Genomic DNA, 14,964 nt, shown 5'->3' with positions numbered 1-14,964 from the left:
ATAAGGTGCTTGAGTGTTCATCTTGAACTAACAATATAAGTGTTGATAATTTAATTTAGAGTTCAAATATGTGCAGCACAGTAGGCTATATAGGTTTAAGCTGGTATGGCTTGTTGTTTTCCAGAAGTAAAGGCTTTTCTATATGGAACAGTAATAACTTGCCGTGTGTCTCTGGCCTGGTGTGTGTTCCGCAGATCATGGTGGTGGTCAAATACCTGTTTCAGTTTGGCTTCTTCCCATGGAATACAGAGTATGAGCTGAAGTTAAATGAGGACAAGCCCTTCTTCCCTCCACGCATCTTAGGACTGGAGAAAACTGACAACTACATCCGTTATGATTTGCTCCAGCTATTGGTTCTCTTCTTTCACCGGTCTCTTCTCCAGGTATTTAGTTAAAAAAAAAACAAGCCTAGACTAAACTGTCGTTTTATAATTCTAGGGTTAAAAGCATTCACTGTTTCTATTCAAAATCTTTCAATTTCGAAACAATTGCATTGGTGTAGAAGTTACTTTTGCATGCATACTTTTAGAAATAAAACCCAATGTCGACAAATCAGGGCATTCTACATTAAATTCAGGGAATTCATAATCTTATGTTACCAAAACATAAAAAATGTTTTTTGTAAAGACTTACAATATAAAAATACCATCTTCTTATATTATGACTTGGCATGTAGTTTGTGATTTATACTTTTTCACTTTACCTCTCTCAGCGTTATGGTCTCTGGGACCAAGAGGGTCCTCTGGAAGAGAAGAGTAATCTTTCATCTGTGGAGAAGAACAAGAATGAAAGAGACGAGGAAGTATTTAAACTCTCAGATGAAGAGGACAGCCGAGCACAGCCAGAGCCTGACACAGGGGTACCGTCAGTGACACCATCGACAGAAACGCCGAACGATGCTGAAATACAGGCTGACCCAGAGCCCAGCGCACAAACAAATACCACAGAAACCCTTGATACAGTGAAGGAGGACGGAAAGAAGAAGAGTCGTTTCCTTCGCTTCCGTAAGAAGAAACCGTCAGAAAAAGGTTAGTTGGGGAAAAAAACATTATTAACAGTGTATAACTAGGTATTTAATACATCCAAATAATGTCTTTAAGATTGTACTGAGTTACCTGAACCTGTTAACATATGTATAAACAATCCACACAGACGCTGGACAGAAGGAACCCAAGAAGAAGTCGTCCAAGAAACGCAGCAAGGACACCAGTAAAAAAATATTAAATGCTATTGGTGGAAAACTCAAAGGACTTTTCTTATCCATGTAAGATTCTTGTTGCTTCATAGATCGTTGCAGCATTGTTGATGATCGGCCTACGCTGATAAATCATCTAGATCATCTAATGACCAGTTGGCAGCTGTGTAAAGCCACTGGATTTTCCAGAAAGGAATTAAACAGATTTTGTTTTTGTCTATTGCAGTATTTTACTTGTTTTTCCACATAAATAAAAAACAGTAGATCACCATAAAGAGCTAAGAGAAGACGAGGTGTACTGCGGCTTTAATCAACACTAACATAAACAATAAACAATATGTTTTTTGTATTTATGTATTTAATAGCTTTGTTAAAAATACAACTGTTCAAGATTGTCCAATAAATAATATTAGCAAAAGGACTCATTTTAAGCTTAATAATGTATTAGTAAATGTAATTAATTAATAAGTTTTGAATTGCTAATTCATAGTAGCTAATATAGTTAACTGTTAACAAAGAGTTTTATTTTAAATTCACCATTATTGTTTTATTTTTTTACTGAATTCTACGCTATACGCAAGACAGGAAAATCAAAGTCCAGTCTGGATAAAGAAAAACATGAGTAAAATATTGCAATAAATCATATGCATACTATATATAAATGGGTATTTCAAAAACTCACAAGTTTAATTAGTTTTGTTAATATTGATATATATATATATATATATATATATATATATATATATATATATATATATATATATCATATCATGGCTCACAGGTCCCTTCTCATCTTGTAGTAGAATTCATAATGTGAATTAATGTGATATTCTGGCATTCATTTTAACTTGAGCTGTGTTTTGATTTATGCAGAGTGAAGAATGTCTATAAGCCAACCTGTGGATTCTTCCAGAACATCCTTCATGCAGAATATCGTGCAGCTACTGATGTCTACGCTCTTATGTTTCTTACTGATGTGGTGGATTTTATCATCATCGTGTTCGGTTTCTGGGCTTTTGGAGTGAGTACAAGAAACCTAATAAATCCTAAAATCTTAAAATGATACTCCACCCCAAAATAAAAATGGTCGTTAATAACTTACCCCTGTGTCGTTCCAAACCCATAAAAGCTTTGTCTTCAGAACACAATTTAAGATATTTTAGATACTTTTTAAACTGCTACAATGATGCAATGAGACACAGAGAAGACAAATTATTGAATAAATTATTCAATTGCATAATTTGGAACCAATCCTAAACTAAAGATTCTCAAACGCTGGGTCGAGTCTGTTCTAAGTTAAAACATCAACTCTAAATGCCAGTAATAAGATGCAGCTACATTTAGGATACCACGTTAAATAGACTAGTTGACTTGAATGTGAAATGTTTGCTCTGTCTCAGAAACACTCGGCGGCAGCAGATATAGCCTCCTCTCTGTCTGAGGACCAGGTGCCTGAGGCTTTTCTAGTCATGCTCCTCATTCAGTTCAGCACCATGATCATTGACCGTGCGCTTTATTTGCGGAAGAGCATCTTGGGAAAGCTCATCTTCCAGGTTATACTGGTTTTCGGTATCCACCTGTGGATGTTCTTTATCCTTCCTGCTGTCACTGAGAGGTAAGGGAGGATTTCTCTGATCTTTGATGAGCTAAGTCAAATGAGATATTTTTCAAAGAGTATATGATTTCCTTTATTTTTCACAGGATGTTCAATCATAATTCAGTGGCCCAGCTCTGGTACTTTTTCAAGTGCATCTACTTCACTTTGTCAGCCTATCAGATCCGCTGTGGCTACCCTACACGAATACTTGGAAACTTCCTGACAAAGAAATTCAATCACCTCAACCTCTTCCTTTTTCAAGGGTGGGCACATTTCTTAATTCTTCTTCACTAATTTCCTTCCTAATAGGATAATATGCTGGGGCACAATTGGCGCAATTCCTTTAGATTATTCTTAAATGTAATAAATCTGTTTCTTTAGGTTCCGCCTGGTTCCGTTCTTAGTTGAGCTTCGAGCAGTGATGGACTGGGTTTGGACGGATACCACGCTGTCTCTCTCCAACTGGATGTGTGTGGAGGACGTCTACGCTAATATCTTCATCATTAAGTGCAGCCGAGAGACAGAAAAGGTAGCAGGTCTTCATTTGCATTCAAAAACATTTTTCATTACACCTCAAAATTAGGATTCATTTTTCATTTACTGTTGACTAAGTAGATATGTTAAATGGTAACAGGGTTACAAAAATGGCAAGTATCTTATTTTATATGAGGTTGGTCTGTATTTTCTACTAGTAGTTTTTGTTATTAAAATTCTATCGCTATCATTTGATTCTAATGTGTGCGTGATCTTTCTTTTGGCCTTAAACTTCTATCTCTGCAGAAATATCCCCAACCTAAAGGGCAAAAGAAAAAGAAGATTGTCAAGTACGGAATGGGCGGCATTATCATTCTGTTCCTTATTTGCATCATTTGGTTCCCACTGCTCTTCATTTCACTAGTTAAGTCCGTAGTGGGTGTGGTTAATCATCCGGTTGATGTCACTGTCACGGTCAGGCTTGGTGGTTATGAGGTAAAACACAATCGTAACATTTCAATGAGTGCTACCACTTTGTTAATTTGAGAGATTTGACTCGTGCGTCCTCCTGCAGCCTTTATTCACGATGAGTGTGCAGCAGCAGTCCATCCAGCCTTTCACTGAGCAGGACTACAATCATCTCGCCAATCTGTTTGGAAAAAATGCTGTAAGTGGACAATCAACAATAATATCTCTCATTCTCACTTTAATATTAAACCCAACAGTTAATACCGATAATGATAAAACCTGTGCGCGATGCAATTTGACAGTGACAGCAAATAAACATTTCACAGTGATCATATGTATTCCTAGAAGCCAAAACCCAGAAAAAATGCATTTGTGTTTAAACATCTGTAAATAAATCAAGAAATGTCATTTATTACAACATAAAATACATTAGTGGGATTTTATACTTTGTCTTGAAAAACTATTACCCTCACTATTCTGTTTATACAGCATCACAGTAGTTGAAAGAGGAAAGAGGATATGACAATATCCCTACCGACCTCTGCTAGAAAGAGCGGTCAGCTTTTCCATTAGTGTCCAATACTGAAATGTGTCCACAGGTGGCCATGCAGTTTATTACCATGTACAGCTATGAAGACATAGTCACAGCCAACATCGAGGGCAGCTCGGGGTCAGTGTGGCGGATCAGCCCACCGAGCCGACGGGAGCTAATAAAGGAACTGCTTGGCAGCACAGGTGACATGACCCTCCGTCTGGATTGGAACTTCCAAAGGTCAGACCGATGGAGAAGGACGGTGGTTTAGAATTAAATTGGCTTCTGTTAGGAGCACATGGATCTCATGCTCATTATGCGTTTGTGTCTAAAAGGGACCTGGGGAAAGGTGGAACAGTGGAACATACTTTCGAGAAACACTCCATCAGTTTGTCACCAAAGAACCCAGTCAGAGCGGACCTGGCCTCGCTGCTTTTGGGCAACCAGAAGGCTCCTGTGTAAGTTTCGGGACTACGTAGGGGAAAAAAAACTCATCGTAGATACTCGTCTCAGGGGGAAATGCAATGTTCACAAATCATAATAAATCATTTTGGTTGCAGCGCATTGTAAAGTTACAGGCACAAACACCAAAAACAGTTTTTAATGCACATTCACACCAACAATAAGTCAACAAATTTTAACAATAACTGGTTACACTTCAGTTTTGGGACAAATTACCTAACTATTAACTATTTGTTGTTAAGATGACTATATTTTTAAGTTAGTCTGTCTCACGGTCTAACAACACTCATCCGTGTAAAAATGATTTAAATGGCCAACTGAATCGAAGTAGGCAGTGTTTAGAGTTGACCGAAATAGAGCGCAAGCTCCATAACAGTGTCGGTTTCAATATCAAAAAAAGCGAGGTAAGATTGAAGCAGTGAAACATTGAATTTTTGAATTGAACCGTTTCGTGATAGAAATGTTAAACGACCGGCAGAACTATGCAGTGATGCAACTGAATTTATGTGAATTCATTACTAATTGAATGTGAGAAGACGAGTAACATATTAGACATACAAATAAAAGCGCATAGTTCACCATTCTGTTTCTTAATCCCCCAGTGTTCTAGACACGCTTGCGTATTTTAACACACTCTGATTTGAATTATCTCTGTAATTTTCTTGCAGACATGTGCCACACATGTTTCCTAACTACATCAGAGCACCTACCGGAGCAGAGGCAAAACCAGTTAGCCAGCTGTATGAAGGTAAAAAGCCCTCAAACGTGTTTTTTCGTTGTTTTAGTCAGGCACAATGTTACACTGTTGTGTAATATTTACATCAAAATGTATATCCAAATATTCATTGGTTTATTATTATGATAGATAGTTAGTGCCTAGCACTAAAACAAAAGCTACTGTTGTTGGTCTCATTGTTGGTTAACGTTAGGTAATGCCTGATGGTACCTTATTATAAATTTCTTAATGGCAGAATGTGGCATAACAGGGTGGAATCACTGGGAAAAAAAGTATTTACAGTAATCTCTATATATAAAATGTATTTTGTCCTGGCAGGTGATGAGGAAGGGTATCAAGATGTTACTTTGTCGCTGATGAGAGAAGCTTCTGTGAATACCACTGGAGCTCAAGAGTGGTGGGACATCAGCATCGCGGACTGCAGGGAGTCCTGTGGAGTCCTCCCTATGGTCATCTTTAACGACAAAGTTAGCCCTCCAAGTTTGGGCTTTCTAGCAGGATATGGGTACACCGCATTCATTCCTTTCATGAGATACAGTGCATGCTTTTTCTGTAGTCGCTGTCAACTGGAAGACATTCGACTGCGTCAGTATTAAAAACATCTCTCCTCTTCCTCCAGGATCATGGGTCTTTACGTGTCGGTGGTCCTGGTCATCGGCAAGTTTGTGCGAGGCTTTTTCAGCGAGATCTCTCACTCCATCATGTTTGAAGAACTGCCATGTGTGGACCGCATCCTCAAACTATGCATGGACATTTTCCTGGTGCGGGAAACCGGAGAACTGGAGCTGGAGGAAGAACTTTATTCCAAAATCATCTTCCTCTATCGCTCTCCGGAGACCATGATCAAGTGGACTAGAGAAAAGATTGAAGACTGAAACCGTTTTTTTTCACGATGTCCACTTCCGGCCTCGAGGCCAGCTGGAACCAGTTGAGCTTTATCGCTCTTGAGAGCTTGTGACATTGTATAAGTTAGATGATTCAATGTCTTATGCACAATGAGTCTATAGCTATTTCTCCAATGCTACGGACGGTGTTGGCTTCTTTGCACTCAGAGGCTGGATAACGGGGGTCAGGCTAAGCCTCTGCGCGTTATTCTGCCTGAACTGTGTTTATTTTTATCAACAAGCTTGAAAATCAGCCTTTTTCAAAGCAACTCGATGCGAGTGATTCAGACGCTAGCCGTAAGGACCTGAAGACGCTAACCCAGAGTCCTAGTGACCAGTGGGCGCAGAATGGTGCAAATCCAAACACTATTAGAATGAATCTCACAAAACCATGTCTGGGTCAGACTTTCTTATTATATATTTTTTTAATAGAAATAATATTTCACTGTTGAAAATTCATTGGCTCACCTTCAAGTTGTTTCAAACAAAAAGGTATTTAAAAAATGTTACCCACTGTCTTCACTAGTATGTAGAAGGAAAAAAATCCAGTCGTCGGTGGGAACCAGAAACCATTTGATTACATTCTTCAAAAGCATTTTGTGTTCAGTAGAGGGAAAAAAAGATCTGAAACATGACCATGACATGAATTTTAATTTGTTCCAGTGCACTTTCGCTTTAAGATTTGTCTGTACAGGACGTTTTAGCACCATTGCGAGTCAACAATTGACTGATTTCTATAATACATCTGGATAATTTTTTTCCCAAATGATTCTTAATATAATACCATAATGTAATGGTCAGCCGAGCACAACTAGCACTCATCATGACATCAATGTATAAATAATGCCAGGCAAAAATAATTCATAATTTTAACAATCACGTAAGTAGGCTTCTTTTTCTTATTTTGTAAATTGTCGTGACTTTGGAGTGAAATAAACCCAGATATGGCTTTGTGAGATTTCACTCATTTTAACTTTGTTATTGTTCTGTTACTACAGCAAAAGTGTTTACAAGCCAAAGTATCTTAGGATGAGAGCCATTTAGTATTTTGTTTCTGGTTTTACAATTTCTGATCAAACACTTGAAGCCATTTCTCTTCTTAAAAAAAAGACAATCAAGTAATTTGAATCTGACAGCTACGTTGTTCTGAATGGAAAGCGCCACTCTTCCATTCGCTAAGTGCTGGAATGCTGTGCTTAGCAATTAGGGTTGTTAGGACATTGTGTAATTGTATATGTCTTAAGTGCACACGTCGTGTAACGAGTGTGCCAAATTTCATCTGTAAGGGCTGGAATAATCATTTCCACTGTATGGTTATGCGAAGGGCGCAAACAAGTACTCTTTGCTTTTATTTTCTTCTTCAGAAAACAAATGTGAGCCTGTAAAAATTCCTTGCTGTGTAGCTAAATTAAGAAATCAAGAATGTTGCTCTTCTGCACAAATAAATTACTGTATTAATGACTGTGTTATGTCTGAATTAAATGTAGACAAGGTTATATTGATTTCAATTTCAGCAGGTGTATTCACACTGTGGCAGATGATAAATACAATTACAGAGAAGCGAAATGTATTTTTTGCAAGGACGTGCTATAAAACGTTTACAAATGGTTTTATTAACTTACAAATGGAATCATTACATTTAAAAATGTATGAGTTTTGGTTTTCAATAGGGTAAAACCATGCATTGGCAAGGCTAACCCAAGATGCACTCCTATAGAGAAATAAATCACTTTGTTTAAAGCAAATATCTGCTAGTCTACATCCTCATCCTCCAAAAGGTATTCGCTGATTTCCATCTTCATCCGTGATCTGTGGAAAGAAATAGTTACGTCTCATATACAGAGAAACTCTGGTGATGTTTAGCAGAACGCTGTTGCAAAATGGCTTCAGAGTAATAAACAGGACGTCAGTTATGACAGGAACTCAAGTTCAGGTTTAGCTAATTTGCCTTTTAGTGTATGGAAAAGAGCATCCACATATTCCGCCATTTTCTTTTATGCTCCATAGAAGTAAAATCACGCTGGTTTGGAAAAGGTGAGACCTTTTTTATAAATTATAAATCGATTATAGAGCAGCATTTCCCACCTTTTCTGACGTTTTTCAGCCTCTGTTATGATGTAAGGTGGAAGAGCGTCTGTTTCTGCCTGTAGGAGAGAGTAAGATCATATATCACTGATACATATTTTTATATAAAATGATGTCCTACCCTTTTAAGACATTACACTTGAAACTGCTGTGATGCCACGTCATCTACCACACGCTGGATCTGATCAGAGCAATGCACATAATGAATGGACCAATGAGTGTTGAGCTTTTCTCAAACTCACCATGTCCTTGATGGTGAGTCGACAGCTGTAACACAAGAGTGTCTTCAAGTCCTGATGTGAAGGCAACCTGAAATACAGTTCAGAAAACCTTAAATGTGTTCCAATTACTGGCTCAGCTTAAGGGAAAAATTCATAAAAGGTCACAAATGGAGGCCAGAACTCACCTGTTTGAGGAACAGCAGCCTCCAGGACCACATCCCTGACCCTCTGTGCAGCACCGCTCCGGTTCATCTCCAGACGGGTCCTGAGGTTTGGTCTGGGACAGCTGCTCAGATACCAATGTGGCATGGAAGGCAGAAGCTTTATCTGCAAAGTAGTGAAGCTAGTTTTTAGAACATGGTGGCTTTTTGCATTCGTCAGTGTAACAATTTGTTTTAAAAATGGTAGGAGTAAAGCACTGGTTCACTGAAATAACAATGATAGTAGTACAATAACAATACAAGTACATTTTGAATGGAGTGCTTTTGTTGTTACAAACTATGAAATGACTGCTGACAGCACTATTTTGATTCTTTTACAGTCAGTAGCATGCCTGCGTCGTATCTGGCAGCAAATGACACCCACATCTCATCAATGCTCTTATTTTCGCCTGCATCTATCGTGCATCGAGTATTTTACCCCATGAATTTCAATGCACTTATGCAAAACTCATACTCTGTAGAGCAATACGCACCAGATGCATGTATTCCTCAGGGTTTGTAAGTAAATGATGTAAAACGGGATCTTTATGAGACAAATGAGCGTAGGCAAAAGAAAGAGAATTCAATTATTTCCAGCATGCACTCATCCGAGGCACTTTTATTTCACTAATGTTAAGTGTTTGAGACTTTGATGGAATAGACTTCACTGTGTGACTCTGCGGAGCTGATTTCCACTACGTGACTCTAAATTTGTGTGATCGGTTTATCCTTGGACGCAATGTAACAAAACCAATATACGAATATATAATACTTAAACACTGGAGCAAAAAAACCCAAAATAAAATAAAACAGATTTTCGGTCAATCTCAACTACACACTTAAATCTTGATTTAAGACGTGAATGTGATATAAACATGACCTTTGCTAGGTGTATAACTTACCTACTTTAGTGTCGAGAGTACAGAGACACAGCAGGCACTTAGACGCAGGTTCAGGGGCTCGACTTTGAGGGGGCATTACCGTATGAAGTTTCTCACTGGTTCTGGAGAAAAGTAAAAAGAGACGTTTTAGCCATCAGTTTAAATGCAGCGAGAGGACGTCGACTGAATTCAGGACCAGACCAATTACCTGTATATAGTGCTAACAGTGGAGGGGAAGTCAGACTGTAGGTTTGTGACGAAGCTCTCCGTCAGTCGCTGGATGCTGGCTTTATCGTGGCTCTGAAATGAAAGATTCAAGTCTCATCACAGCCTTTATTTCCTGAGTCAAGTCCCAAATCATGACGGAAGACTGTTTTAAAGTTTTAAATCCAACTCATGTTGGGAATCTGTGATGTGAACAGCTCATCTGATGCATGAATGGCACAAAGATCAACTTGAAATGGCGATCAGATTAATTTGTATTATACTCTACACACATTTCTAGACGAGCTGTCACAGACAAACACAGACGTGCAATTATTTGAATAGGTGTTTCTTAAATAATTGCACAGCGGCTCGCGTCGGTACAGGACACAACTTAAAAAGACATTAAAAGCCTACAGGGGGAACGCTTCTAAAGAGCTCTAGCACACTTGCTGACTTGCTTGAACGTTAAGTAGGACGGGCCACGTGGGAAATGAGGAGGAGGTCTGTGGTACCATAGTCTTAAAAAAAACTAAACAGAAAATGTGCATTGATATCCTCAGATGTGTGTTCTGATGAATCAGAAAGCCTACCGTTTATTCAATGATCAGAATTTAAAAAATAAAGAAAATATATTTTCCATAAAGAAAGAGGAATAACTCACTAATCACTCACTTTTCACTACTTTTCTAAGACTACTTAATGCTTCTTTAAACCCTCATCGCAGCAAGTTGTTTTGCATCACTATTATTGTCACGAGAATGAGCTTTTTTTTAAGCTCAAGCAAAAATAACAGGCTGTGATGAACCATCGCATGTATCCTAAACTAGGCTTTGACTCGGCGTTTGAAGTAGCATGAGAGATAAACATGACTGAGAAGATGAAAAGACTGTGATGCAGAGAGACATTATTCTTTTCCTGATGACAGGCTCTCACCTTGGTGTCCAGTCCTGAGATAAAAACCGAGGGCACGTTGAACATCCTGCTGTAGAAGGCGATCTCTTTGGATGAATAGTCTCTCATGGGCCGCACTATCACCACATCCCCGTACCGAGGATCAGAGAAACCCTACAAAACGGCTTCATGTTGATATAAGAAACACGTGGGCCTGTTTTGGTCATATGACGGTGAGGAACAAACTTGACTCACTGTATCTGAAGCCAGTGCTGCTCCACGGCCCAGAGCGATGTTGCTGAGCAGTTTGACGGCCAATCGTGAGCAGCTATCCCCCATCATGACCTTCGAGTAGCTGTTCTCACGGGCAACGTGCAGAATCAGGTGCTGCCTGTACCGATGAACAGTGATTTAATATATTAAAACTATTCAGTGATTCTGATTCAGGCCAGAAGGCTTCGCTGGTCCACCACTGAGGAAAACCAACCAACTGGCATTGCCCAAACAGACTTAAAAAAAGTGGCTAAAGACATTACAGTTTAAAAAAATTGGTAAAAATCGCTGGGAATGAATCTCTTCATTTAAGGGTGTAATTTTAAAAGGACACATTACAACAATACCCTCCATATAGCATCTTCTTAACTGTTAGTCGTAGGCGACGAGAAGCTTCAGAGAATATACCGTGTGATGTTCAACGTGAAGGCAACTGTCTGTAATTACTCCATCACTCACGGGTCTATCCAGTGAAGCTTTAAGCACAAGAGAGACTGATTGTCTGACTCAACACTCTTTGAGGACTTTAAAGATCCAGCTCCTCGGTGATGAATCAGTCTAACGTCACGCAAAAGCGATCAGAGACAGTTTATAACGCAGAGAAAGGCTGTGAAAGCTTCGGTAAAGTACCACAAAAAGATTGGGGGAGGTGACTCAGCTGAGCCATTGTTATTATAGAAAAAATAAAACACGAACTGAGCGCTAATAAATCATCTTCAAACACACATTTGAAGAAGCTGCAGCCTGTCGATCGAAGTATAAATCAAGGAATTAAACTACAGTTAAGGAAGAAATGTTGAGAGGTCAGCTGCATTCAAGTAAGGCACAATGTACGGTCAGCCAGTCATTATTAAAAAATGTAAATGAAAACACAAAATGTAATAAAGGCATGGACAGAAAAATATTGACGCAAGTTGAAATTATTGATCACGCTTTATTTTAAATTCTCACTATTGATGATGATGAAAACATTTAGTACTACTTTTGCCTCTAACTAATTTGCTGCTTATTTTTAGTTACTAAGGTGGTCGTTACAGAATATGTGCTTTATAGTACTAATAAACAGCCAATGCTAAAAAGCAACTAGTTAATAGTGAGACTTGGCTCCTATACTTCATACCCAATTATTATATTACTGGCACTGTAGGAGAAAAAAAATGTTGCATGGGAAGTTGGAACATCATTGTGCGTGACCTTAATAGCCATCATGAGAGCGACAGTGGATCATTTTTCTTAGATTATAAAAATAACTTCAAGGATTATGTGAACAAAAAAAAAAACTACCGCCTTCCAAAACACACTTCTGATTTGTTATTGATTTATTTGCAGCCGTGGAAAATTGCTCATCGCTAGATCCTACCGCATTGCAACTACGCGTCATCATTTTGTAATGCATTTTCTTTTCTGATGCGGAACTCACCTTAAGGTCTGTAACATGTCCTCTTTGGCCGTGAGTGTCTTCAGTGATGAGAACAGCCTCACTAAAGCCAGCCTGCGTTCAGGTGAATGTGCAGAGTCCTCTATACTGAGCTGAGCCACAGCGCTGGACGCATTCTCTTCTGTGAGAGTCTGGTTCTCTTTGATATACTGATCCACGGCTTGTTTATAGCTGGGATTAGATGGCTCTGGATCAGACGTGCCGGGCGCCAGTACAGACGTAGGCAGACCGAAAACCTAAAACACAGTCAAGAGCAAAGCATACCACCGGTCAAAGTCACTCTTTCTCCTTGCGGTTTTAAGCTGTGTACCGATCATGTCATGGCTGATCAGTTGATTTTAAAGAAAGATAGTGTTAATATATTGGGTCTCAGACGGTTTACCTGCTCTAGAGGAACTATAAAGTAAGGGAAGCCCGTCTCTGTGAAGATGCTCTTGAGCTGAGCATTAGAGCTCTGCCGCTCCTCTGCACTCCGGCCACAAGCTCCGCCATCTAATAAATAATGTGCACAGCTTCAAAAGTCAACAGACGGTCAACGCTAAAGCATTCATTTCAAGAAAGCGTAATAATGTTTGATTTGTCCACTTCAAAGAGATTTACCATCAATGTATACGATTCCAGGCACAAATCGTAACTTTTTGGGAGCCTCCCGACTCAGCCCCTGAAAAAAAGAAAGCATTTATTCAAAACACAGACTGTATCAGAGCAGCTTTATGGTATTTATAGGGTTAGTTCTCCAAATAACAAGATCAATTCAAGTAAATTTTGTGTTAATTCACTTCAGTTCCATTAAAGTGTCAATGTTGCAATGTTCGTCAATTCTGAACTATAAGGAAATCATTTAGCTAAATTGATGAATTTACATTAATAACATTAGTAGCCGAGTTAGTGTCATTATCTAGATCAATTCAGTTCAAAGCTCAGTCAAGGATCTTTCAAAGTTCAAAGACTGCTGGAACCAAGCCTCAAATGGTGACTTGTTTTACTTTGCTAACTGACATGTTTCTCACACACTACGGGAGGAACATGTTGGTTAGTTTTGTTTTATAAAAACGCCAGCAAGGTGTCTTTACCTCTTGAACTTGTGAGAGCATTGAGCAAGACGCTGCACCACCAGAAACAGCTAGAAGAACCTAAGAAGAACAATTCAGTTCAGTTCGAAGGAGATGAGCGGTCAGTGCAGATGCCGAAGGATCCAAGCAATGCAGCATTTTTATTATTAACTCAAGCATATACAGTATATCATTTATTACTTAAGCATTTATGCATTCTTTATTATATTTTAGATTACTCATTATTTACATGCTCTTGCAATGTTTACCACAGTTGAAAAATGTAATTATTTTAAATCATTATGGTAAAATAACACAATTTGTGCTGGATAGAAAAAATACAAAATGCACTCCACATCTTTTCTGTCATTGATGGATTAGGATTTTTACAGGTCATCTTGGTTCTGCTGATTCGCTAACGAGTCACGTTTCGTGAAAATAAACCGAACATTGCTGCGGCTCCAACAAAATAATTCAGGTAAAATATTTTGGAGCAGAAAATAACTTATCAACATAATTATGAATAATTCCCTGATAATTATGTACCTTCTCCTGGGGGAAGATGATCCGATTCTTTCCCAGCATGGCCCGAAACTTGTGGATGAAGTACTCCTTAAAGCAGGACCTTGTAAATAGATAGATACAGTTTTACATAAGTGTAAGTGTTAGTGACACATTGACAAGACTGATGAATGACCTACCGGCAAAATGCATCATTAACCCGAATGATGAGCGCAGCAGTTCCCTCCTTACATTTCACGCACTTTCTGTTAAGCCTAAATATGTCACACACACAGTTTGTGTAATTCGTCAAAGAGAAGAACAAAATATATGAATCACTGTAATGCTATGGTATTCCGTTAGTGCCATATTTAAAGTGCAAGAAAGTGTTTGCAAAGGACCGCCATTACCTCAAAGTACACATTATGTTTACAACAAAGTACTGTGTTGGTACATTTGTGGAGTCATGATGGTACAGTCATTGCCATAGTTTCTTAATTATTTGTTATCACACAAAGGTTGTTAAATTCAGCTTACGTCGGCAGAGGTATCTTTTCCTGGTTACACTCCAGACCATTATAGTCTTCTTCAACTTGACACATGACCGCTTTAAATTCACAAACCAGGAGACAAAACGTGTCCAACCATACGACGCTTTTCTTCAGCCCGTTTAGAAGCGTGTACGTCTCTCAGGGCTTATTCAAGTGAATCGTTTAATTGAAACATATTGGCGTACGCTTGTTTTCACGTGTGTACAACACTGTATTTTCCTGACCCCTTTTGATGACGTACAATAACCACGCCCACACGCGTGCGTCATTTGATCGCTTCAGTGTTATTTACGCTATTTTTATGTTTAATTTTCAC

The 14,964-nt window shown here is 38.7% G+C and overlaps 2 protein-coding genes across 3 annotated transcripts in view; one reads left to right on the top strand and one right to left on the bottom strand.

The window, feature by feature from the left end:
- The window catches only part of piezo1 (piezo-type mechanosensitive ion channel component 1), a 71,398-nt gene extending 63,588 nt beyond the window's left edge, over positions 1-7,810 (top strand). Inside the window, exons 38-51 of the mRNA XM_043245617.1 lie at positions 195-383; positions 713-1,028; positions 1,153-1,264; positions 2,069-2,216; positions 2,596-2,810; positions 2,897-3,055; positions 3,174-3,321; positions 3,573-3,761; positions 3,841-3,933; positions 4,334-4,506; positions 4,602-4,724; positions 5,397-5,476; positions 5,783-5,969; positions 6,084-7,810. Coding sequence (XP_043101552.1) covers positions 195-383; positions 713-1,028; positions 1,153-1,264; positions 2,069-2,216; positions 2,596-2,810; positions 2,897-3,055; positions 3,174-3,321; positions 3,573-3,761; positions 3,841-3,933; positions 4,334-4,506; positions 4,602-4,724; positions 5,397-5,476; positions 5,783-5,969; positions 6,084-6,339 — 2,388 coding nt within the window. The 3' untranslated portion in view covers positions 6,340-7,810. The remainder of the gene's footprint in view (positions 1-194; positions 384-712; positions 1,029-1,152; positions 1,265-2,068; positions 2,217-2,595; positions 2,811-2,896; positions 3,056-3,173; positions 3,322-3,572; positions 3,762-3,840; positions 3,934-4,333; positions 4,507-4,601; positions 4,725-5,396; positions 5,477-5,782; positions 5,970-6,083) is intronic.
- Positions 7,811-7,945: 135 nt separating this feature from the next.
- On the bottom strand, positions 7,946-14,903 carry ctu2 (cytosolic thiouridylase subunit 2 homolog (S. pombe)). Of its 2 annotated transcripts, XM_043245635.1 has the most exons (15): positions 14,635-14,903; positions 14,298-14,372; positions 14,143-14,221; positions 13,618-13,677; positions 13,145-13,205; positions 12,927-13,036; positions 12,527-12,780; positions 11,089-11,224; positions 10,876-11,007; positions 9,944-10,035; positions 9,757-9,857; positions 8,840-8,981; positions 8,676-8,742; positions 8,434-8,492; positions 7,946-8,157 (listed from the first exon to the last, which is right to left on the bottom strand). In XM_043245635.1, the coding sequence occupies exons 1-15, from the start codon at positions 14,697-14,699 to the stop codon at positions 8,100-8,102; spliced, it is 1,491 nt and encodes a 496-aa protein (XP_043101570.1). In that variant the 5' UTR covers positions 14,700-14,903; the 3' UTR covers positions 7,946-8,099. The 2 variants fall into 2 exon arrangements, with proteins under 2 accessions (XP_043101570.1, XP_043101571.1); XM_043245636.1 differs by lacking the exon at positions 14,298-14,372.
- Positions 14,904-14,964: the final 61 nt, after the last annotated feature.

The sequence above is a fragment of the Puntigrus tetrazona genome, chromosome 7 (genome assembly GCF_018831695.1).
Source record: "Puntigrus tetrazona isolate hp1 chromosome 7, ASM1883169v1, whole genome shotgun sequence".
Lineage (NCBI taxonomy): Eukaryota > Metazoa > Chordata > Actinopteri > Cypriniformes > Cyprinidae > Puntigrus > Puntigrus tetrazona.
Note: the sequence above shows the minus strand (reverse complement) of the source record. Positions and strands in the feature narration are given on the sequence as shown.

Bases quoted from the DNA above. Each gene is read 5' to 3' on its own strand.
- ctu2 (XM_043245635.1), bottom strand. From the start codon at position 14,699: ATGTGTCAAGTTGAAGAAGACTATAATGGTCTGGAGTGTAACCAGGAA. The intron at 11,225-12,526 runs GTGAGTTCCGCA...TCATCGGTACAG, and splicing joins GACATGTTACAGACCTTAAG to GCAGCACCTGATTCTGCACG. The intron at 8,493-8,675 runs GTGAGTTTGAGA...TCTCTCCTACAG, and splicing joins GACTCACCATCAAGGACATG to GCAGAAACAGACGCTCTTCC.